Consider the following 24,152-nt stretch of genomic DNA (forward strand, 5'->3'; position numbering starts at 1 on the left):
TGAGTCCCAAAAAGCCGGACATGTCCGGCAAAATCCGGACGTATGGTAACCCTACACTCCACCCCACCCCCGTTTTGAAAAGCACATTGCAGCCACATGAATGCTGGGATACCTGCCCATAATGCACCGCTCCCAACACAGCTGCAAATGTTGCAAGTGTGGCCACGCCACTGCGCTGGCAGCTGTCAGTGTGGACAGACTGCAGCGCTTTTCCCTACTCAGCTGTACGAAGACAGGTTTACCTCACAGCGCTGTACAGCTGCAAGTGTAGCCAAGGCCTGAGTCAATTGACAAGAGCCTTGGTACAGGGAATTTGTCTTGTATCTGATTTGACAGCACTGTGCATGCTTGCAGCATGCTGCGGACTACAGTGCTGCCAATAAGGCAGGGCATTAATAGTAATACAGAAAATCAAGACTGTACCAAAGCACATATCAGAGGTGATCACACTTGGACTCAAGGTAGATCAAAAATTAATTTCTTCAAAATACCATTGAAGCAGCTATAAATTACTTGCATTCATTCCCTGCCCCCCCCCCTTATAGTGGATTTACTTTTTTTCTTTTCTCTAGTGGGCTGTGTTCTCACTCTTCAGTTGAACACAATAAATAAGGCTTCCCTTAACTCCAGCTCAGGGCTGGGTGCACACCCATGGGTAGGACACAATGTTGTACATAGGATGATGGGAGAAATTGGGTTGGGAGCAGAGGATGGTTATGCAGGCACAGGAGGGTGATTAGTGGGGTTAGCAGAATGATACAGAAGTTGCATCAGCCTGCAGCCTATTCTGCCTGCCTGCAATGGCCCCAGGGGTTAGCACAATTCACCATTCAAAAGACTAATGCTGAGGCCAGATCTCAGCCCTTTATTCCATGGCTGGCAGAGCCTGTTTCCACTAGCCGGCAACATGCTCGGTCCCTGAGGGAAGGGAAACCTTGTGTTGGCCTGATCATGAGAAGGGCGGAGTAGCTGAAACTCCTACTGAAATCCCTAGACGTTATGGGTGTTGGGTTCCTCCTCAGTGTGGGTCTACAGCACCCACCCATTCAGGACCCTGCATATGGGTTTATAAAAGCAACAGTCAGAATGCTCACAAGATGGTTCATTTCTGGATTTTTCTTTGCATGTGAGGTAAGATGAAGATCTTGGTCTCTGAAAAGTTGCCTAAATTTTCTTCCAAGCCCCTTTGAACTTGTTCCTCCCTTCTGAGGAATTAGACTAACAGTTATGGTCTGTAGACAAGGAAAAGGGTCTAGCCACAATTGTGTTAGAAACCAGAGATCTAACAAGTGTAGGAATTCTGCTTTCTGAATGCCCTAGGAAAAAATTAAACACCTGTTTCTCAGGTCTCCTGCAAACAGGATATCAGAATCTTGGTGCAGAAGATACATGTGAGGCATCTTCTAAACCAGGAGCTGAAATTGAAAAAAAAATGTCTATGATTAAAATACACCACTCTAGTCATAGGGAGTAAAGGAAGCCACTTATTACAACAATCTATAACCAACGAACAACCCTGCCCCCAGCTGCTTCTCTCCCCTTCATTTCCTCCCTTACTGACTGGAGGAGTGTTAATGGGCTACTTCACCTTGAATGGTCCATTGAAATATATGTTAACTACTTATGCTAAACAGTCTGTTCCACCTTGTATTTAGTTGTGACACTCTGATTAAGTTTCCCAGACCTGAAGAAGAGCTCTGTGTAAGCTCCAAAGAGCGTGTGTCTCCAACCAACAGAAATTGGTCCAATAAAAGAGATTACCTCACCCACCTTATCGCTCTACTATACAATTAAGTGGTTCCATCTGTGTTAGAACCTGCCAAGAGTATACAGTAGTCCATAGGTAAGAATCATAATACCAACTGGATGTAAAGAGCCACAGGCAGATCTACATTTAAAAAGCAGCAGTGGCACAGCTGCAGTGCTGTAGTGCTTTAGTGAAGATGCTACTATGCTGACAGGGGAGTATCTCCCATCAGCGTAGTTAATCCACCTCCATGAGAGGTGGTAGCTATGTTGATGGGAGAAGCTCTCCTATCGACACAGCGTTGTCTACACTGGGGGTTAGGTCAGTATAACTGTATCACTTGGGTGTGGATGTTTCACATCCCTGACCAACATAGTTATATTGAGGTAAGTGTGTAGTGTAGACCTGGTCATAGTATAGCCTGGTTTTAAGCTTCAGATGAATGAATTTATCTCCCACAGCTAGAGATGAGTCAACACGATTAACTTGCATTTTAGATGATCTAGGTATTTCAACCTAATACACAGAGCATTGTTAGCATTTTTTAAAGGGCAGCTGACCTGAGAGGTTTTTGCAAAATGTTTGTAAAGCAAACTCTTGATGTCCTTTTACAAGTGGTGCAGTAGAACTGCAGTGTGTTTTGTAGGAGTTTATGAATGTAAATATCTGGAAATGGGGTCTTTCAGACAAATTTACTTCCCCCATTAGGATTATAAAGCACCTGTTCAGAAAGTGTTATGAAAAGTTACTAGCTGAGGTATGAAATCTATTCACCCTTGCCCATCAAAATGTACTTATGCCTGGGGAGCACTTCTATAATAGGAACAAACCCCTTTCATAACTGGGTAGGCAGGTGATACTACATCCACATTTATCTTCCTGGCAGGAAAAGAAATACTATGAATTGTTTAGGTCCTCTTGGTTTTTGGTATATGAGCAAGATAATCCAATAACCCACCATCAAATAAGACTTTTCCCTCTCAAGTTTGTAGGGCAACCTTTAGCTAACAAGATAAGGCAACATGTATGTCTGGTATCTTCCATTCATAAATTTCTCTCTTAAATATCAATTAAATACACCTCTCTGCCAGCGTGCACCAGTAGACCACACCAGATCTTAAAATTAGGGACAAAAAAGTGTCTGATACAAGGTGCTAAATTTCTTTAAAATGATTTATTTTAACTGATGGCATAACTTACCAAATTTCATTCTGTATTCAAAATACTGTAACTTTGGGAGGTGTGACCAGGTGTCTGGGATAGACCACACTGGTAATGCCACACTCAGGGCAGACTGCAAGAAATAGGGTAGACAATCCCCCAAAACTGATGGTCTAGTCTATACTTAGAGTGACCAAACCAGTAACAAAAGAGCCTCTGCAGAGTACCACACTAGTTAAGTGTGGTACTGAACAGAAGCCAAACACAGTCCCCTTAATGCATTCCAGCCCCTGGCTCCCTGGGGAAACCCAATCTAATATAGTGAGAGGTTACTGAAAACCCATTTCACCATATGTGAGGTTCTTTCTAATCCCAAAGGATCAGACCCCCCCCCCCCCCCCGGTCAGTATGAATCTCAGATCTTAACCAAATATCACCCTGTCAGCCAATCCTTTTAGTTAGTAAACTAACTAAAGTTTTAATCATACAAGAAAAGAAAAGCATTATAAATGGTTAATAGATCATATACATACAGATTGCAAAGTCCTTATATCAGGTTTTTAGCAGTCATGGAATAGACTGTTGGCTTGTAAAATCTCTCTGGTAACTTCCAAAAGAACGGAAGCTCCTCAATACATAGTTCAAAATGCTCCTTTTAGTTGTAAAGCCACAGTCCAGAGAACCAGAGCAGGAAAGAGGCAACATGGAGATGTCTCAGGTGTGCTTTTATATCCTGTGGCCGTGTGCATGGACGTTTACTGTCCCAAACAAAGCCCACAGCCCCTGTACATGGAAAGTTACTGGGCCAAGATGGAGTCCAGGGTCTTGGGAGCATGTCACATGCCCTTGCATGTTTTGCTGAATCACAGGGGATGACCATTGGCTCCTTACTGTCTCAGGCATCCTCAGGAAGAGCTACTGGGTGGGATGAGTTTCTTCACTGGCCCATTGTGAGAGCTGATTGTCCTTGATGGGCCATCAATACATAGCTGTCTAGCTCTGAAGTAAATCCAGGGATACAACACAGGTTTCTGATACAAGTACATAGCCAATATTCATAACTTCAGATACAAAGATGATACGGGATTTAACCAGGATAATCATACTTGCTAGATTGTAACGTTTCCATTGACACCTTACATGATACACTTTGTACAAGATTGATAGTAATTGTATAACAGTGGTAACATAAGTATCAGGAGGTAGCCGTGTTAGTCTGTATCTACAAAAACAACAAGGAGTCTGGCGGCACCTTAAAGACTAACAGATTTATTTGGGCATAAGCTTTCGTGAGTAAAAACCTCACTTCTTCGGATGCATCCGAAGAAGTGAGGTTTTTACTCACAAAAGCTTATGCCCAAATAAATCCAGTGGTAATATAAATGGTCCTCTTTAATCACCTAGCATCATAGGAGGTACTATATTCTTCATACATAAAGTTGAATCACTGATAGAAGTGCAAAACTTACCTTTCTACAAGAAGCACTCACAGCAATACACTAAAATGGGAGCTTAGAGACATGCTAATACCTTCCAGTATAAAATAACTACAGAGTCTGCTGCTTAAAGAGCTTTGAAACTCTTATATAACTATTGCACAAGAAATGCCTGGCTACCATACCATTATACTTAATCATATAGATTTGCATGGGCAGAAAGCCAGATTTTTTTTTTCAAAATGCTGTCCATGATTGCCAAATTCTTTAGGCAATCCAGTTTTGATTTGATTTTTTTTGAAGGTGTGACAGGCCAATCCAAAAGATTTTTCACAATGCTTTCACACTGTCAAAGATAGAATTTAGAAAAACTCACTATCCAATAAACATCCCCCAAATAACTGATGTGGTAGTTTTTGATTCCGTAAAGAAAGAACACCAGTAGTACATAAAATAACATTTGTTAAATTTGTTGTTACTGACAACTGTATAGGTAACACCTAAAATTATTTAGCAGCTTAGAAAAAAAATCTGTGTTCAATTTGTTTACTTTGACACTATACAAAAAAATGATGGCAAATGCAGTTTCACTTTCTCCTGTTTCTGTAGGTCTTTTATGCTGTACTAGGTGAGAAAAAATTGTGAGGGGGAAGATTGTGTAATTGTTAGGACAGAACTTGAAGTGTATAGGTGCATACTTGAAACTACTATTAAATTATTTTTTTTAACCGACTAGGATTTCAAGTCGATAATGTCCCATAAGTCAGGAAACTTGCTTTCTTTCACTATATATTACGTTTTGTGGAGGCATTTGTACAACTAAAATACATATATGTCCATCTAAACAAAACTGATGATAAAGAACAGGTCACATCAAGGCCTAAGATCAGTAGTTGAGTAATCATTTTAAACTTACTATTAATGGCAAAACATCCAAAACATCCCCTATAACTCTATGTTAAGTAAAAGATGGAGACCGGGGAAAACAGTGCAGCCTGTTTTTAACCATCTCTACACTGTTTAACCTGGGGGAATTCTGTACCAAAAAAAAAAAAAATTCTGCACAAAGTATTTTAAAATTCTGCATATTTTATTTGTCAAAATAACACAATACAATCACACCAATTTCAATTATTCTGGTAATTTATTTAAACGACAATACAGAAAAAAAGGCACAAGATGTAAACTAGATGCTGAGCTGTAATCTAGCCCCACTGTGCCACTCTGACACAGGAAAAAAGCCAGAAAGCACATAGCTCTTCCTGGCTGAGAATTCCCTTGGTATAAAAGAGTCCTGACTCCTGTCCAATGCCAATCCCTACACATGAAACAGGGAGGGGTGGGGAAAGGAGCCCAGTCAGAGCATGCTACACTCGTGCACTTCCCTAGCTGAAGATGACCCACTGTGGACCCACCAGCTGACATATTTTGGAATAACAGCCCCCTTCCCTGTACTCCCTACCAATGATAAATAATGTATTGATGAGTTTAAATCAAGCATGTGCTTGACCAAGAAGATGGCTGTACCGCTCAGGGGTCAATAAAGTTAAGCTATTAACAAAAGTGCCTCCACATGATCTCTGCTGTTCTTTGATGGTGCACAGGGAAAAAGAGACCAAGTCCTAAACCATGTAATGCTTTGCACTGTAGATCAGAAATAAAACTTTGAATTGCACCCAAAAACAAATGGGAAGCCAGTCCAATGAGAAAATGACAGAAAAGCAGCTAGGATTAAGGGCTGCCTATAATCTACTTTGCAGCATCAGAGGATTCTGGGCCATGTTCAAGAGTTCATGGTGCCTGCAGCAGATGACTGACATCCTTTTGGAAGAAGAAATGACTCAGGCAGGGATTCAGGTGAACTGCTGAGATGGCTGGAGAATGGGAGTGGGGAGCATTGGAGACAAAATCCCTTTGGCTAATAGTAATGTATCTAGGTTTGCCACTTTATTTCTAGTTATTAGTCAACAAATATGTGCAGCCATATGCTCAATATTAAATCATAAACAACTGAAGACCAAGTGAGAGCTGCGGAATCAAACTCACAATTTATATTGCCTACTGACCATCTCCAGAAAAGTCAGTAGTAAACAGTTCATGGAGAACATTTAATAGGAAGATTTTTCAGTCCAAAAATTTAGACCAATTCTAATCACTAAGATTATGTCTACACTACAAAGAGAAGAGGACCTACGTTAGGTCAACTTAGAGCCACCACAGTAATTACTGCGGTGCTCATGTCCACAATACCTTCCTTAGGTCAGTGGTGCACATCCTCACCAGGAGTGCTTCCACCAACCTAAGAGGGGCAGTGTTGAGAGCTCTGCTGGCAGCTTCCTGCCAGGAGCTTGGATACTCACAGGCTCCTGGTGGGCCGCCTAGGGCTTCTCGGCTCCCCGTTCCTCACCAGGAATGGGGTCCAGACACCCAGCTCTCCAGGAGAGCGGGGGCAGCTGGGCTGTAGCTGCCTGGCTTTCTTGTCAGTTTCAAATTGGCCATTTGCACCACTCTGGCACTGTAAGGGAGCCTTAAAACTTTTACACCTGTTTTATACTCCTGGGGGAATTCACTAACAATGGGAACAATTCACTAAGTAGGCAGTGTTAACATTCTGCTCTGCCTGAGGGGGCCAGGGCCAGCCCACACCTACCTCCTCAGAAACACCCTGAAGCCTGGCCCCTCCACACCAGGACCATTGTGATAGCGAGTGACAGAGTCGCTCGCTCGCATAGTCCCACTCCCCCTCCTCTACCACCACTTCTCTGGCAGTGATTTACATCTCCCCCGGCTACTCCGGATGCCCAAATTGACGCACCCATGGAGGGGTGCATGAGCGCTCTTATGGCTTCCCTTTGCTTTGCCTTCAGAAATCATTTTTCTGCAGGGAAACAAAGAAAGCTGCAGGGGACATGAACTCTGCGTACATGTGCAGTGGCACAGAATCCCCCCAGGAGTAAATATCATTCCATAGCAAGGTTTGGGTTTGTGGGGTAGTTAAGAAGGGAAGGTTGTGCAGATGTTGGAGTAAACTGTTAAAAGTGACTATTGTTGTACAATTGTGTCTAAAGAGCAAAAAAGATGGTCATTGACAGCCATGTGAAAACCAGACTTAACCACCCAAGGTTCAGCATCATGATTTATTCAGAATATGCAAGACATTTTTGTTAAGGTTATTAAAACATTTCTGTAATGTCAGTATTTTAAAATGCAGTTTCTACAAAAAAACATGTACATTCTATGCATTCTTAGGGATTTTTTTTCCTATACTTTGAAACCAGATATTAGTTAGCACTGGTCAAATTCCATAACTGTCTGATCTGTTTATTCCTCATTTCAGAGGAAGTCAACTGTAAACCACGTTACATTTATAACAAGACAACCTGTATTTACACTTTTGTCTGCATCATAGCCACCCTATATACCTACCAGCAGTACAAAAATCAACCTAGTGTATAATATGTTTGTCTGGAAAGCTAGTTTAAACTGTGAAAGTATTGCTCAAGTCACCTACAAACCAGTCAGTTAAATATCTTTAATGCACCAACAGAACTGTAGACATTTCAGTAGGCTTTATACATCTTACTTGGTATTCATAACATGTAATAGAATGCTGTTAGCATATATTGACTGAACTATTAATTAGGCTGGTAAGGAAGCGAAGCAAAGCTCTGCCACTGATTGCAATCTGATGCCTTTCTGGAATGTGAATTCAATTGGAAATCTTCATTTAAATTCAGGTCTTCAGTTAGAATTCTGTGGCAGGACTAGTGATATGACAATGTCTTCTAGTTTTGCTACTTGTACTCACCCCTATTTTTACTCTTGGTGGTTTTAGCCTTTAGGGTTCAAATATACAGAAATGCATACTACACATTCTTGGACTGTGTGAAAGCCACTGAAGTGTCAATATAAGCAGCAAGGCCAGTGCGAGGGAGAGAAGGAAAAAAGCGGAAATTGTTGGACCATGAATTAGCTGTTACTGCCTGCATGCCAACAATGCACATTAAAAACAAGCCAAAGTGGCCAAACAAAAATTAATAATCTTATGCCGTAACACTATAAGGATGTTTAAATTCCTCAGCTCCTATTCCTGTCCCTCTTAACCAATGCTTCAAAACCCAATATGTATCGCTAATAGGTCCTTAAATCTACAGCCTAATGCTTATTCAAATGCACCAAGCAGTATTAAGTATCTAGAATCCCTCCCATATCACTAATTTTCTACCCATGCTTTCACTTACTCAAGATTATACTAAAACAGACTTCTTGTATTTTTTTTTAAACTTCTAAGCTGCTCCCCATTTTTGATGAAGACAAACTATGTCTACACTGCCAGCGAGAGGTGTGATTCCCCTGGTTGTGTATACGTACTTGCACTCTCATCCAACTAGTGCAAATATAAATAGCAATGTAGCTGCAGTAACAGGTAGCAGCAGCAGAGATATGGCTGAGCTGAGTGCCTACCCACCTGAAACTAGTGGGTATGTATTGAAGAGAGCTAGAGCGAGTATGTGTACATGAGCAGGGGAAATCACACCCCTCGCTGGCAATGTGGACATAGCCATAATTTGAATCTAATTCCACCCTCATTCCTACCTGCCCTTTAAAAAGTTTTGGGTGAAACTGATCTCTGGAGAGTTGGTAGCTGTGGCCAAAACACAATATTTGGTGTTATAATAATATAAAAAATGCCCATTAACACATTTTCATTGTGGTAAACTGATAAGTTGGTATCCGTGTATGTGGAAGGGGACAGTTTAGAAGTTAAATTTAAAGGTGGCCAGGGGTAAGTTAAAGAACATTTTGGGGACCAAGGAGAAGTACAAAAAGACAAAACATGGTTAAAAATGTTAAGCTGCTTTTAGAACTCATCTAAGATTTCAGAATTTAGTAAGTATTACCATGGGAGGAGACATACTTAGGTTCTGCAGTAAAAATGTAACCCAACCACAATTGCATTTACTAAAATCAGGAGTGTATTTGGCCTGGTCTACACTTCCGACTTTATACCGACATAGCTATGTTGGTCGGGGTGTAGAATAACTGTCTCTCATAGCGACACACTTATTAGAACTATACCACCGACATAGACCACAGCTATACGGACAGAAGAGGGCTTCTGTTGGCACAGCTAAAATCGTTCAGGGAGGCGCTTTTCCCACACCAACAGAATTCCTCCTTCTGTCACCTGTGCTGGCATATATATTTGCTGATGTAGGCTTGGTAGTGTACATATAGCCTTAGGCAATTTTGGGAAACAAGCACCGTGAGAGTATATAAATCAGATCCTAACCTGTAACTCCAAAAAATCAGAATTGCCCTCCCTTCATGCTGAAATTCAGACTCCACTTTACACATATAGGAAAGTTTCCAGCTTGGACAATACAGGCCAGTGTACAGGCACATGACAACAATCATAACTGGATAAACCCTGAGCAATGTAATTTGAAGATTTCAAACAATTCTTAGCACTTAATTGTTAGATTGCATTTCAAAGGTTATGTCAGACAAGAGTCTAGATGTTCATTTATTTTGGTTTCCAAAACCTCGGTCTGGCAAACAGGACAACTAACTTTTTTATCCTGACTAACAGCAGAACTACAACGTTCAGAGGACACTGTTGGTTCAGCATTGCTTTTTAGAGGAGTACTAGTTCTAAAAGTGCCATCAGTACTCTCTCTCTTTATAAAGTAGTTTACAAAGGCAGATTTGTCTTCCATTTTTGGCCGTTTCTGTGGTATACCATCACTTTCAAAGCTGCTATTTCCCTGGGATGAAACCCAGGATCTTGGAGTTGTCTCAGCTTGTCCAAAGGAAGTTCGTTTTGGTGTCTCATTAAAAGATGGAAAAACCGACTTAGCGTTTGTAGGACTTTGGTTCAAATTTCCTCCATTAACAGGAGGAATTTTAACAGGCGACCCATCAACATTCCTGTAAGCTTTTGTATTAGCGACAGATATTTTAGGAAACTTGTGGTTCAAAGCAAAGCTGTTTTTATGCTTGGAGCTATCAGTAAAAACTGGATGGGAAATGCTGGTACTGAATATGTTTGGTTCAAATTTTAGTTCATTTTTAGGAACTGATCTTGCAGTTCCAGCTGCTGAATAACATTGTGGACTGGGTATTTCTCTGCCCTTAATACTGTTGTTGGAACTTTTGTGACTCTCGGAGGACCAAAGGCCTGCTCCTCCAAGCTGATATCCCTTTCCACTAAAAGGAATTAGGCTTCGTATATCACCTCCATGTATCCTTCCTGCAAAAGAGGAGTGATTAGTAACTTTGTTCTAATCTACTACATTTGCTCAGTATCAAGTCTGTTAACTAAACAACTTGCTGTTTGAACTTCTAAGAAGTTAAAATGGGACTTGAATACTAGACTGTTATTTCACAGCAGGCTGGAGCTAAATTCTGTGGTAAGATCCCCCAAATTCTGACACACTCGTGTGGCAGACAAACTTTTGCAGCAGCTTGATTTAAATAAAAAGGAGCTTTTTAATTAATATAAGCAGGAAATATATATGATCAATACAGTACCCTTCCTGTTTTTTATATTCAATTTTATGCTGTCACCATATTTCAGTCTAATATATTGTATATTTTCATATTGATAATGAAGTAATGCATCAATAGTTGTCAAGTGTGGGGCTGGGGAGAAAATGTTGATTTTGGAAGCTGGATAGAGGACAGTTGTACCACTTAGCAGGTGGGAGAGAGGTGGGGATTGTGGATTAATCATATTAGCTAAAGGTTTCTGCTAAAGTCATCACCTGTGAAATAATGAATACTGAAATTTTACACTCATTTTCAGGAATTAGCAACCCCCTGCGATAAATAAGGTGGTTAATTCATATTAATTCTGTCTGGTTACAGATTCAGAAAGATAACATTGCTTAGCAGGCTCTCCTCACAATGATAAGGACAAGAAACTTCTAATAGTATTGTAGAACCTAAGCCTTTAATTTTACTGTGCAGGGTGAAGATTCTGCTACAAGTTCTGTGGCCCTGAAATACACAGGGCCATGGCTGCATAACAAGTTTTCTGCTTAAAATTCTGGGATGAAAGTTAATACTGATGGAATGACATTTTCATAAGCTGCGTCCCTTTGAATGGCCAGGTGCTGTGATTTTAATTATGATTCGCTAATAGTAAGACAGATCACAGGTAAATCCAGAAATCTGAGTTATTTATTTGGTCCTTCATATTTTTAGAGCAAAAATATTGATGACCACATAGCGCTGCACAGACCTTTAGCTATGCTATAACTTTAATGGAACACCAGCATTAAAAAAACATGTGAACCAAATTCAACATTACAGAAAATCTTAATACTCAATTTCTCCAGTATTTGATCTATTTGCATTTGTTGGAGTACTGTATAGGGCAGGAGTGGGTCTGAAGGGAAGAAAAGTGAAAGAGTCACATACCTTTGGTATCAGATGGCTGAGAGTTTGAAAGCTTGGCTAGCTGGGTTTTCTCCTTGCCTTTTTTAGAATAGTTCTCTGGCTCCTTTACTTTTGAGAATGTGCCTCCACAGGTCTGTTGGTGGTCAGACCACCAGAAGTCTCGCGCAGAGGGTGCCCTATTCATTGCACGTTTCACATATCCATAATAAGGTTTTCTACTCTGACATGGGCCATTACATCGCCACCAGTGTTGGCGATATGAATCCACCTCATCATGAAAGTCGTGATAAATCTAAGCGTAAAACAAAAACACAACAGTCATTTCTATTTCATATTAATCATTCAACTCTACGTGTTTGAGATGTGCTAGCATTCTTTAACTACTTACTACTGATACTCATGGGGAAAATCCTCAGAGAGCCAGGAGGAAAACAGCACATGATTTACCTGCTAGCAGAGAGCCTACTGTATGCATAGAAACCACTTTCAAATAAGTATAATTTTTCCCTCCCTCCAAAAATAAAAAAGCCTGATATATGGACAGCACAGTCTTGCATACTAATAACCATTAAATATTAACTAGCACTCTGTGCACTAAGAGATATTAAGCAATGATGGATCAATGCTTGTTTCCCTTTCATGAAGCTTTATTCTGCACCTAGGCTGAGGAATAAATCAACTCCCCTCCTTGCATCGTTAAGTTAGTAACTGGAGTACAGAATCTTCTTGAATTTTAATGTTATCTATTATTATTATTATTCAGCTAAAGGAAAACTGTTGGGTCAAATTTGGCCCCAAATTTAGATACTGTAAAAACAAGGCTTTTATAAAACTTAAGACCAATAGAAATTTTTGCTGGATATTTTGTTTGAATTCATTAAAAAGCCCTATCTGCAACTGCTGTTTGCTCCCAATCAGTGCACTACAGTAAGAATATGTGAAAACCAGGAAGTAAAATATCAAGTTCTGACTATGAACAAAAGAAACTGATGATTTGGTTTTCATTTTCTAAAAAGAAAAAATATGGAGGAGGAAACGTAATAATAAAATGTAAATTGGAGTTTTATTCAAAACTTAACATATTTATCAAAGGCATTAGTAATAACATAGATGTGAGCTTTAAAATAAAAAATTTTCGGTTAACCCAACAGTCTCTCTTTTATTAAGTCTTAAAAGTAAACTGGATTTTTAGTTCCCAAATTGTATTCTGAAGTTGAAGTCTTTTTCCTTTAAAAGAGTTCATAACACTAAAAGTTTAAAAACAAATATTCAACCAAAATGGCTCCAGAGATACCGTATTTAAAAAAAATATTTATATATTATTTTAATAAAATAAAAAAAGTTACATATTCCCAAACAGGTTTTACTGCACTCTCCTCAACCTGCTTGCTCCCCGGCCTCCCATAACTAGTGCAGCTGGTACAAAGCTCTCTCTACCCAAAGCTGTTCATACCAGCTATGGACTTGCTAACAATAAATGCCAACATATTTATCATACTGTATTTGAAATATCCAGTTACATAGTACCTGAATAGAAAATATAGTTTAAATTTTCTAGATTGTATTTTGTTAAGTAAAAATGACTTACTGTAACATTGGCTCCAGTCAGGCGATTGATACGACGCATGTGTTTGCAAAACTCTGGCCCATGGGATTCACGGTCTTTGTCATTGTTAGTGACAAATAATAGGGCATGAATCATTTCATGTAAGAGTGTCTGAAACAAAAATCATTTAATTGCTAGATGTTTTTGAAAAACATGAGATATATTATTTTAAAATATAGCTAATAGCTCGTTTTGGCTTTACTACTTTCTATGCATCTTGATACTTAGATTGCAAATGCATGGAAATAAAATTTGTATGGGTCATAAGAATACAATAACAACTTTCTGCTAAAAATCATCCTGTCTCCAAACTGCAAAATCCACACATTCTCTCCATATGTCCTAAAGGGCATTCAAAGGGACATTACTATGAAGAATGACATATTCAAAATCTGATCTCCCCTGAATTAGGCTTTTTTAAAAAAATTATTTCCCCAGGAGAAAAGTGATGCTTGTGAGCCAGCAATGGGATGCAGATTCTGAGCACTTCAGAACAGGAATCTTGTCCAACTTTAATTTCCAACCAGCTCAAAACAACAGAACTGGCAAAGAACTGAGGAACAGCATGAAACTTACATGTATGATCAAATCCTTCATCCTAGTTTTTGTGTTACTGGGCTGCTCAGCCAAGAGATTGAATTGAAATAATTTTATTTGGCATTCTGAAACCAACTTTACATTTTTAACATTAAGGAAGGGGATATTTTAAATCCCTCAAAAATATTTTTCCTATTTTTGGGAGTAAGATGGGTGGATGACTTTGGGCCTTACCCATAAGGATGTCACTTCAGAAAAATTATGACTGAGATTAAGTATGCAAAATTATGGTAGACAACCACCAGTAAGCAATTAATACAAGTTTCTTATCAAAGCAAAGACTATTTTATAATCTAGATGACATTGTGCATTACGAATTCCAGTGCAAAATTTAAGATAGGATACACTTCAGTAAGTTTACACATAGATGAAATGTCTTAAAATACCTCTACAAGATCCTTTCTTGGTCTTAGCTTTAAGAGTGGCTCACTAAGGCGGATGGAACACATCCCACCTCTTCCTTCATAGCTGCACACTCCAGCACATCTTAAAAAGAAAAATAAGCAGAAGGTAGACTTCTATTTGTTTTTGTAGCTGGTGGAGCAGAACTGAGAATTAAATACACAAATACTGATCCTCTTAACATTGCCAAGTAAACCAAGAATTTTTAACAACTCTTCAAAGAACACAACATTGCTAAAGTCCAAAAAGCAAGAATTATCCAGAGTTTAATCAATAATTTTACAGTACAAACTAGGAAATGGCAAAAAAATTTCTTCTAAAATAGTCCTAAAACATATGAATATACAGTATTGCTACTGCTTTCACTTGAGTTTCCCTTTTCTGAAATCTTTCAAAACAAACATTTGGTGAAAACAAAACAGAAGAGCTACATCTTATAGTAAGTGTAATATGCAGACATACACATCTTGAGTTTACCACACACAGACTAACAGTACTTACTGTACAGCCTGTTATAATGCCCCGCCAGGTTTACCTACTCTAGTGGGAAACACGTTTCTGGTGTGTGAAGCCAAGGAGGGATTTTCAGTTTGTAAGTGTCCAGTCAGTAGAGTGTGACACATGATGTCACTGAACAGGTCACGTCCTGAGCAGAGGTAATAGGAATTAACTATTCCAAGTGAGCTGCTAGAGAGACACCAGCACCTGACCTCGCACCTCATCATTATACACCACCTCGTGGGGCGCTGCTGACAGAAGTCTGTCTGAAAGGCCCAGCCACATCCTCTCCACATCTCTCTCTGCTGGCTCAGTGACCTGCCTGTAGGCCCAGGAGGCGCCCTCTGCCTTTGCAGACATGTGGCGGGTTTCTCCCCACATCGCCCCCTCCAGGAGCAGATCAGTTTCTGAGAGCTTGGCTATACTTGCAAGTTAGAGCGCATTAAATCAGCCCTGGGTGCCCTAACACTGGCAAGGCACTTCGAGCATCTGGACCCCACGACTGGAGCGCCCCGGTAATCCACCTCCAAGAGAAGCATAGAGCTTGCTGCACCCTGGCTGAAACACACAGGTGTCAATGTGGACGACATGTTGCATTACTGCACTGTGAATGGCCTCCGGAAACATCCCATAATTTCCTGAAGTCAAGTGGCCTCTCTGGCATTGTTTTGAACTGGGCTGCAGGCATGCATATATCCCCTTTCAAAGCTCTGTTTCTGACAGCCAGCTTGCTTATCTGCTCTGGGACACAAAGCAACTATTACTGTGGAATGCTGCTGCCCCCTGGCCTGGCAGCCTGTGAGAGAGGGGCAAGGGGGGTGATGTCAGGGTTTCCCCCTGCGCTGTCTGAACTTACAAGACAGCATGCTGACACACTCTGCCCCCAAAACATAGTCGCTCCTCCCACATGCACACAACACACTCCCTGTCAGACTCCACCACCCCTCACCCATTTGAAAAGCACGCTGCAGCCACTTGCACACTGGGATAGCTACCACAATGCACTGCTCTCTGTGGCCTTACAAGAGCTGCTAATGTGGCCCCGCCACTGCGCTTGCAGCTGACAGTGTAAACACAGGGCAGCGCTTTCCCCGCTGCGCTTTCCCCGGGCTGGTTTAACTCCCAGCGCGCTACATCTGCAAGTGTAGCCATAGCCTGATAGTTTGAACCAGTTCCCCAGCGAAGTTCCCGAGGTAGCGATCCAAGGGCCCCCGAGACCCCCTCCCGTCTGCCGGCAGCGGCGATCGCGCTTTAACCGGAGCCGCAAGTTTCTGGGAGCAGCGCGGCCGGTCGCTCCTGCTCCCTCCGCCCCCGGCAGCGCGGTCCCGCAGCGCCCGAGCCCCGCCGCCGGACCGCTCCCCAGCCGCCCGCAGCCGTTACCGTACAGCGTCATGCGCGGGCTCCACGTCACCGCCACGGCCGCCAGCTTCCCCCAGAACAGCGTCTCGTTGAACTGCACGAAGAGGCCGCGTACGTCGGGGCTCGGGTCCAGCAGCTCCCAGGCCTCGTCCACCACGGAGAGCGGCCGCGGCGGCGCTGCGGAGCCGGGCGGGGACTCGCTACAGGCCGCTGCCGCCGCCGCCGCTTCCTCTTCCTCCCACTGCGCCTGTAACCGCAGCGCCAGCAGGAAGTCTCCGTCCATCGAGGAGCAGCTCGCTGAACTGCCCCGCCGCGCTGGCTCGGCCGCTGCCGCGAAGGAGCGCAGGCCGGAAGTGCACTGTGCAAGCCCTTCAGGCTCCCAACCGGCAACCGTTGACTCGGATTCTGGCGCATGCGCAATACAGCTGCCTCCTGCTGCCCACTTCTCAGCACATGCGTATTCTACCACTTTCCTTTTGCGCGTGCGCCCATAGCGTCCCACACTCAACTTTACAGCCCCCTCAATCAGCGCTTGCGCAGTACAGCTTCTGACGCAGGAATATTACGCCTTCAACGCTTTCCAGGCGCATGCGCAATATGCCGCAGTAGCTGGCGCGCAATCCTGGCGCATGCGCCCTTTCCCAGCGCAGGCGCAGTAGCACCAGTGCCGTATCTGCTGTCACTGTCTTCCGCTCTCGGTGTGTCGGGGCTTGCGGCCTCCCTGCTGGCGGTACCGATGGCGCTGCCGCTGAGTGAGGGCGTGGGCGGGAGCCGGCTGCGGCGGCAGCTGGAGTCGGGGGGCTTCGCGGCGGGCGAGTACGTGAAGCAGCTGTCGCAGCAGTCGGACGGGGACCGGGACCTGCAGGAGCACCGGCAGCGCATCCAGGCGCTGAGCGAGGAGACGGCGCAGAGCCTCAAGCGCAACGTCTACCAGAACTACCGCCAGTTCATCGAGACGGCGCGCGAGATCAGCTACCTGGAGAGCGAGATGTACCAGCTCAGCCACATCCTCACCGAGCAGAAGGGCATCATGGAGGCCGTCACCCAGGCCCTGCTGCTGCAGGCCGACCGCGACGACCCCGCCCTGGGCGCCCGCCGCGCCGCCGCCGACCCCCACAGCAACCCCTTCCTTCCCCTCTCGGCCAAGGAGGCCGCCGCCAGCGAGGAGGGGCGGCAGCGTACGCTCACCACCCTGCTGGAGAAGGTGGAGGGCTGCCGGGACCTGCTCCCCGAGAGCCCCGGCAAGTACCTCGTCTACAACGGGGACCTGGTGGAGTACGACGCCGACCACATGGCGCAGATCCAGCGGGTGCACGCCTTCCTCATGAACGACTGCCTGCTGGTGGCCACCTGGCTGCCCAACCGGCGTGGAGCCTACCGCTACGATGCTCTCTACCCCCTGGAAGGGTTGGCTGTGATCAATGTCAAGGACAATCCGCCCATGAAGGACATGTTCAAGCTGCTCATGTTTCCCGAGAGCCGCATCTTCCAGGCCGAGAATGCCAAGATCAAGAAGGAGTGGCTGGAGGTGCTGGAGGAGACCAAGCGGAACCGCGCCCTCAGTGAGAAGCTGAGGTTGGAGCAGGAGGCCCTGCCACGGGCTGCTCCCCCACCTCCTGAGACCGCCAATCCCTTTGACCAAGAAGATGAAAAGGAACCCCCACCTGAGGAAGAGACAGTAGATTTGTCCCTGGAGTGGATCCAGGAGTTGCCTGAAGACCTAGATGTCTGCATTGCCCAGAGAGATTTTGAGGGGGCAGTGGACCTGTTGGATAAGCTGAATGAGTATTTGGGATACAAGGCCGTGAGCCAGCCAGTGAGGGAGCTTCGAGCCAAGGTAGATGAGCGAGTCAGGCAGCTCACCGATGTGCTGGTGTTTGAGCTATCTCCAGATCGGTCATTACGAGGTGGTCCTAGGGCCACTCGCCGGGCTGTGTCCCAGCTCATTCGCTTGGGCCAGTCCACCAAGGCATGTGAGCTTTTCTTGAAGAACAGGGCAGCTGCGGTACACACAGCCATCCGTCAACTGCGCATTGAGGGTGCTACTCTGCTCTACATCCACAAGCTTTGCCATGTCTTTTTTACCAGCCTGCTAGAGACTGCCAGGGAGTTTGAGACAGACTTTGCTGGCAACAGTGGCTGCTACTCTGCCTTCATTGTGTGGGCCCGCTCGGCTATGAGGATGTTTGTAGATGCCTTTAGCAAGCAAGTATTCGACAGTAAAGAGAGCTTGTCCACTGCTGCTGAGTGTGTAAAGGTAAGTGTGTAAGGAAGGTAGTATGGTCTGGTGAATTGACCCCATTCCTGGAAGAAACCAGTAACTTCTGATTTCTAATATTTGTTCGCTTACTGATTACCTCTGTGGCTTTGGTCTGAAAAGTGTCCTTCTTTATGATGTGTGAAAGGCTTTTTTTGTTGTGTGTTTTTTTTTTTTTTTTCTGCTTGTCTTTTATCCTGTGAATATCAGCAATACCAAGTTTGGTTTTCCTATATTTTGCCCAAAGACTGATTGGAGATTGCAAAGTTTGTCAGCTCGTTCACATCTTAATTAAAGGGATAAGATTTATTTGTTAAAATATGAATGTGCCTTTCTCCAAAGAGTTTATTGGATTGGATTTGAATATGGATTAACAAAAGTTTTTTAAAAAATACTAAAAATCCATTATTACTTAATTGCCTAGCTTTCAGGCTCTTATGACATGATCCTATTACTGCTCTAGTTGTCCGTAGTGTTCTGTGGCAGAAAAGATCTGCATTTCTAATATAAATATATAAAATCAGTTTCTTTTTTTTTAAGACACATTTAATCTCTGCCTTATTTTTCATATCTATAAAATAGGGCTGTTACTTTTAAGGGTAACATGGTGATTAACTAAATTAGTCTGTAAAACATTTAGGGTATAAGATATCCAGATAAATATTAATACATTTTATTATTGAAGGTAGCGAAGGAGCACTGCAAGCAGCTCAGCGAGATTGGGCTGGACCTCACTTTCATCATTCATGCCCTGTTGGTGAAGGATATCAAAGGAGCTTTGCAGAGCTACAAAGATATCATCATTGAGGCCACCAAGCATCGCAACTCTGAAGAGATGTGGAGAAGGATGAACCTGATGACCCCAGAGGCTCTGGGGAAACTCAGAGAGGAGATGAGGAGCTGTGGGATGAGCAGTTTTGACCAATACACTGGTGATGACTGCTGGGTGAACCTTAGCTACACTGTGGTGGCTTTTACCAAGCAGACTATGGCCTTCTTGGAGGAAGCACTCAAGCTGTATTTTCCAGAACTGCACATGGTTCTACTGGAAAGCCTAGTGGAGATCATCCTTGTGGCTGTCCAGCATGTCGATTACAGTTTACGGTGTGAACAGGAGCCTGAGAAGAAAGCATTCATCAGGCAGAATGCATCTTTTCTTTATGAAACTGTCCTTCCTGTTGTGGAGAAAAGGTTTGAGGAAGGGGTTGGAAAGCCAGCTAAGCAACTACAGGAGCTGAGAAATGCTTCAAGACTGATGCGTGTAAATCCTGAAAGTACAACTTCTGTAGTATAAATGAAACCTGTGTGTTCTCTTCAAAAGTCTACAGTGTACTTATCAATAATGTTGTCTATGAAGATATATTTTGTAAATCTTTTCCAAATCCCTGAAAGCTGCAAAATTCCACCTGCAACCTTGTTTTAGCTAAAGACTCATGAACCAAATCTGAAGACAAGGAAGGGAAAGAAAAATCAAATAATTAAGGAGAAAAAGCATTGGGGTCATATAATCTTATATTGCATGTCTCCTTTCCCCATTAGTGGCCTTTGTTGTGATGTTTTACATTCTGCTTTGGGTCAAATAAAATGTTAGTAGAACTATCTACATACCTGTACTACATATAGCAGTAAAATATAATCTCTAATCACATTTTGAATTGTGTGATTTAAAAAAATTAACATATTCCCGAAGGAGTATAATTGCTAGGTTTACTTGAAGCATTCCATGAGTGTGGTTCTTTGTGAAGCTCATCCACCTTTCAAACATGAGTAAATTCTGTGGATTTGCAGAATTCACGCTCTGGTAGTCTTTAAGCAGAGATTTGCTTGACAACAAGACAGGCAATCAGCACTACAGAGAGCACATAGTCTCTTCAAAAAAAGATTCTCAGATTAAAGATGTTATTAAAAAAGAAAACATTTCCTTACCTAGTTTAGCAAAAGGACATTGTCAACTTAAAAATCCTACCTCCCTGAAGAAATGCTCTACCTACTGTTAGAAAGAACACCTAAGATTATTTATTGCAATTGGGAGAATTTTTTTAATGTTATGTATTTACTTTGGTTTTCTGTTGACTTCAGTGGGAGTAGGAGTGGGTCCCTTACACACAGACGCAGACACACACAGAGTAGTTTATTGAGCTGTGGGTATAACTACATTTCTATCCCCTATGTCCCTGTAGAAACCATAGCACAGAGGGCTTCTTGTTTCAAAACATAAATGAGACTGAGTTGTGCACGTTGGAGGAAGGTCATCATTAAAGTACTATTTCATGTTTAGGAGACTACATTCCAGCTTCACTTGTGCAAGGGCATGGATGGTAGAGACAGGAAGAAACGTTTTTCATAAAGAGAAAGACGCTTATGTAGTTCTTCTTAAAAACATTTACCACATGGCTGTTACTGCAAATTTGTTAGTGTTGCTTTCTGCAGTACAGTAATTCATTATAAAAATTACCTGTTTCAGTCTTTTTACAACCTTCCCCCTCTTCAAACACCAAACCATAGTACGTGTGCTTGATTACACTGAAAATCTGAAATCCTTTATCCACCCCACAGATACACTATCCTGCCAATGTCCTTTATCCCTGTTGTAGAAGGGACCACAGCCAGAAATAAGATTTTTTGATCTACTTGGTTTCACTACTGAGACGGCCAACTAGAGTGCCCGTTTCATGGGTATTTTATGTAGATGCCCCTTCACTTGGATCTGAACAGTGACTACTATCTCATTCTATATAGGTCTCTGAAAATAATTTGCAATTTACTATAGACTCAAACTATTGCCCAGTCTTCTGATTTTTCTCAGCTTCCTCTTCTTGTAACCTTCCATCTTCTTAATCATGAGAAAACAATATTGTTACAAATAATTTTGTATTAGAATCGTAATAGGCTCTTACTGGGCATAGATGAGAATCATACTTGTGCACTTTTAAACTTGTCTCTTTTAAATGAAACTTCAGCAACTTGTGGTGATAGGCACCTTATAAAAGCATATAGTAGCAAAACATTTAACTAGTAAAAGCAAGTGAATAGCTGCTTATATAGAGCCAGCCTTTTTTCTACATTTCCATCTCTTTATTTAATGGCTCGTTCTCACACTGGTGACTCTTGGACAGCACTGAAGTCTCATGAAAAACAGAGTGCATTTTTACAGTGTAAGAACCAGTTCCATGGTCTAAGTTAGTTGAAAGCAATTGAAGGCCACTAAAATAATTGTATTTCTTTTATGCCAAATTAGGACAATGAGAGTTACTGCTCAGGCAAATATTCCTCTTAAATCCATGTTCTGGGGTTACTTCATTGCATTACCCTGAAAAGCAGAATTCACCAGGGCAGTTTGGTGGTTTTTTTTTTTTATAGCTGATATCTTCTTTGAAATGCACACCAGTGCATGGTAAATGCATCAGCCTTAATGAGTTTGGGAAACATTTTCATATTGGTTATAAAAGAGAACCAAAGAGCATCCTTTATGGTTATTATTTTTAATGGTAAATATTCTCTATCTTTTTTTCCACCCCACTCCTGAAGATAACACTTTCATTTAGGAGTACAGAATAATTGACTTAAAGCTCATTTGAATTTGTTGCAGTTCAACAGACTAAATATTAAGGCTCTGATTCTTCACTGTATCTGAGGGCTTGCTGTAAGGAGCAGGGTTGCAGCACCATGATTCAGAGCTTCCCAGTAATATAGAGTAGGAGGGGTGTCCTCTTCTAATTGATGCTGTTGTTGCTGCTGATGTAACATTCCTTACTGCCAGCAGAGGATTGAGGGTAGTGGACCTCAGCTCTGCCACATCCTCTGCTGCCCGTGATGTGACCCCAGCCTGCCCCTGATATGCTCCCTCTTTATGCCAGAGGTTGGGAAGCACCCGATATAAGAGGCAGAATCTGCCCAGTGGCTTTAGCAGATCAGAAAATCCAGGCTTTCATTTGATTTTGTTGACCAAATCTTGTATTTGCTTGGCTGCTATAAATTCACACTAATTTTTGCATATGGAGTTTGGGCTGTCTAAACCACTTTAGGTAGCATTGATATTTTGTACCTTGTGATTCTGTTTAAGTCACGACTGAGAATTTATGTAGGGCAAAATAAATTATGGCTGAGAAAAGTGATGTATAAATTAAATTGAACACACACTTTGTACGCTAATTGAAATAGTTATGATTAAAATAAACATATTTTGAAAGTCCCTTTTTAATAAATAAAATTTCAGATTTCCTTACACTACTGTTAGGTAGCACTTTTCTCTTCCTAAAATAAAATGCAGGTAGGAAGAGTATTGTTCAATTTTTAGTTTAGTATTTGGATTAACTATTCAGATGATATACTAATTTTGCAATTTTGGTGGTTTGGAGTGGAGTAATCATATTTCTGTTATTAGAATTTTTTCATTTTGAGAGGCCATTGTGTGTAAAATTCGATAATTCCTTTAGCTGCTTTGATAAAATTGTGAATGTCTGCATATAGTCAAGACATTTTTACTCATGGGAGTTGATGTGTTTCAGATACTTTAATGCCGTAACATTTCTGAGTGGAGAGACCATATACTAGACTTTGTATGGATACAAATTCCTAGTCATATGAATAGAAGTGTTGTAGTAGGGGAATAGAAATGTTGAACCAGCCTCCTGATCAGAAAAAAGCTATTGAGGACCTTATCCAAAGTTTATTGATGTCGATAGTAAGACTACCAGTGATTTCAGCGGGCCTTGGATCACACTTTTGAGGTAGATGAAAGAGGCAACTAAATAATGTATCAGTTCAGTTTCTTGCATACAGACTAGGCAATTGACATAACAGGATACAGTGTAGAGAAACAATTTCTTAACATCTTAAATGATTGTTTCTTGGAACAGCTAGTTCTAGAATTGAGTAGAGGCTGTTCTCAACATAGTTCTAAGTTATGCACAAGTATGGATTCAAGAAGTAACTGTAGTCGTGTCACTAAATAATAGTGACCACAAAGTAATTACGTTCAACATCCTGTGAGAAGAAAATGTAGGACAGTGACACTAAATGTTGGAAAGGGAGATTTAAAAAAAATGTGGAAGCTGCTCTAATGGGCTTTAAACTCAATATTAAGGAATGTAAAATTGTTATTCTTAACCATTCCATAACAGAGTCATAGAATGCAAACACAATCCTTAAACCAAAAAGGAAGCTGGGAAATAAAACCCAATATGATTAAGTGATAAGTTTCAAGAGGTTATTTCAATAGGCATTTTTCAGAAAATGGTAATCCAACCCCGGTGAAGCCAATAGAAAGCATAAACAATAGGGGGTAACATAGAAATGAGGAAGGCAAAGAGCAAACAAATGAAGATCAAAAAGACACATTTTTAATGTATGTCAGAAGCAGGAACTCTGCCAGAAAATTGGTGAATCCATAGGACTACCAGGGTGGAGAGAGCCATTAAGGAAGATAAAATCTTTACCGAGAAGCTAAATAATTTGTTTGTATCAGTCTTCACTACAGAAGATATTGGAGAGATGCCTACTACCCCAGTGCTACGCTTTAGATGAAATGAATTGTCAGAAGAGGAGAGGAACAAACTGGTAAGATAAAGAGCAACAAGTCACCAGGGCTACCATGGTATACAACCAAGAGTTCTGAAGGAACTTAAGAATGAAGTGCTTGGGCCAGGTGGCGAACAGTACGGTTGCACTGTTTAGGACAGTACA

General features: G+C 42.0%; 2 protein-coding genes across 2 annotated transcripts; one reads left to right on the plus strand and one right to left on the minus strand.

Moving 5' to 3' along the window:
• Positions 1-6,947: 6,947 nt before the first annotated feature.
• SPRTN (SprT-like N-terminal domain) lies at positions 6,948-16,595 on the minus strand. Its single transcript, XM_024200704.2, has 5 exons — positions 16,237-16,595; positions 14,338-14,437; positions 13,337-13,465; positions 11,770-12,040; positions 6,948-10,597 (listed from the first exon to the last, which is right to left on the minus strand). Exons 1-5 carry the CDS (start codon positions 16,491-16,493, stop codon positions 9,843-9,845), a joined length of 1,512 nt encoding a protein of 503 aa, XP_024056472.1. The 5' UTR covers positions 16,494-16,595; the 3' UTR covers positions 6,948-9,842.
• Positions 16,596-16,849: 254 nt separating this feature from the next.
• Positions 16,850-22,659, plus strand: EXOC8 (exocyst complex component 8). The gene is made up of 2 exons (XM_024200703.1): positions 16,850-18,467; positions 19,153-22,659. Exons 1-2 carry the CDS (start codon positions 16,947-16,949, stop codon positions 19,759-19,761), a joined length of 2,130 nt encoding a protein of 709 aa, XP_024056471.1. The 5' UTR covers positions 16,850-16,946; the 3' UTR covers positions 19,762-22,659.
• Positions 22,660-24,152: the final 1,493 nt, after the last annotated feature.

Source organism: Terrapene carolina, unplaced genomic scaffold (genome assembly GCF_002925995.2).
Source record: "Terrapene carolina triunguis isolate 2854851 unplaced genomic scaffold, T_m_triunguis-2.0 Scaffold85, whole genome shotgun sequence".
In the NCBI taxonomy this organism is placed as follows: domain Eukaryota; kingdom Metazoa; phylum Chordata; order Testudines; family Emydidae; genus Terrapene; species Terrapene triunguis.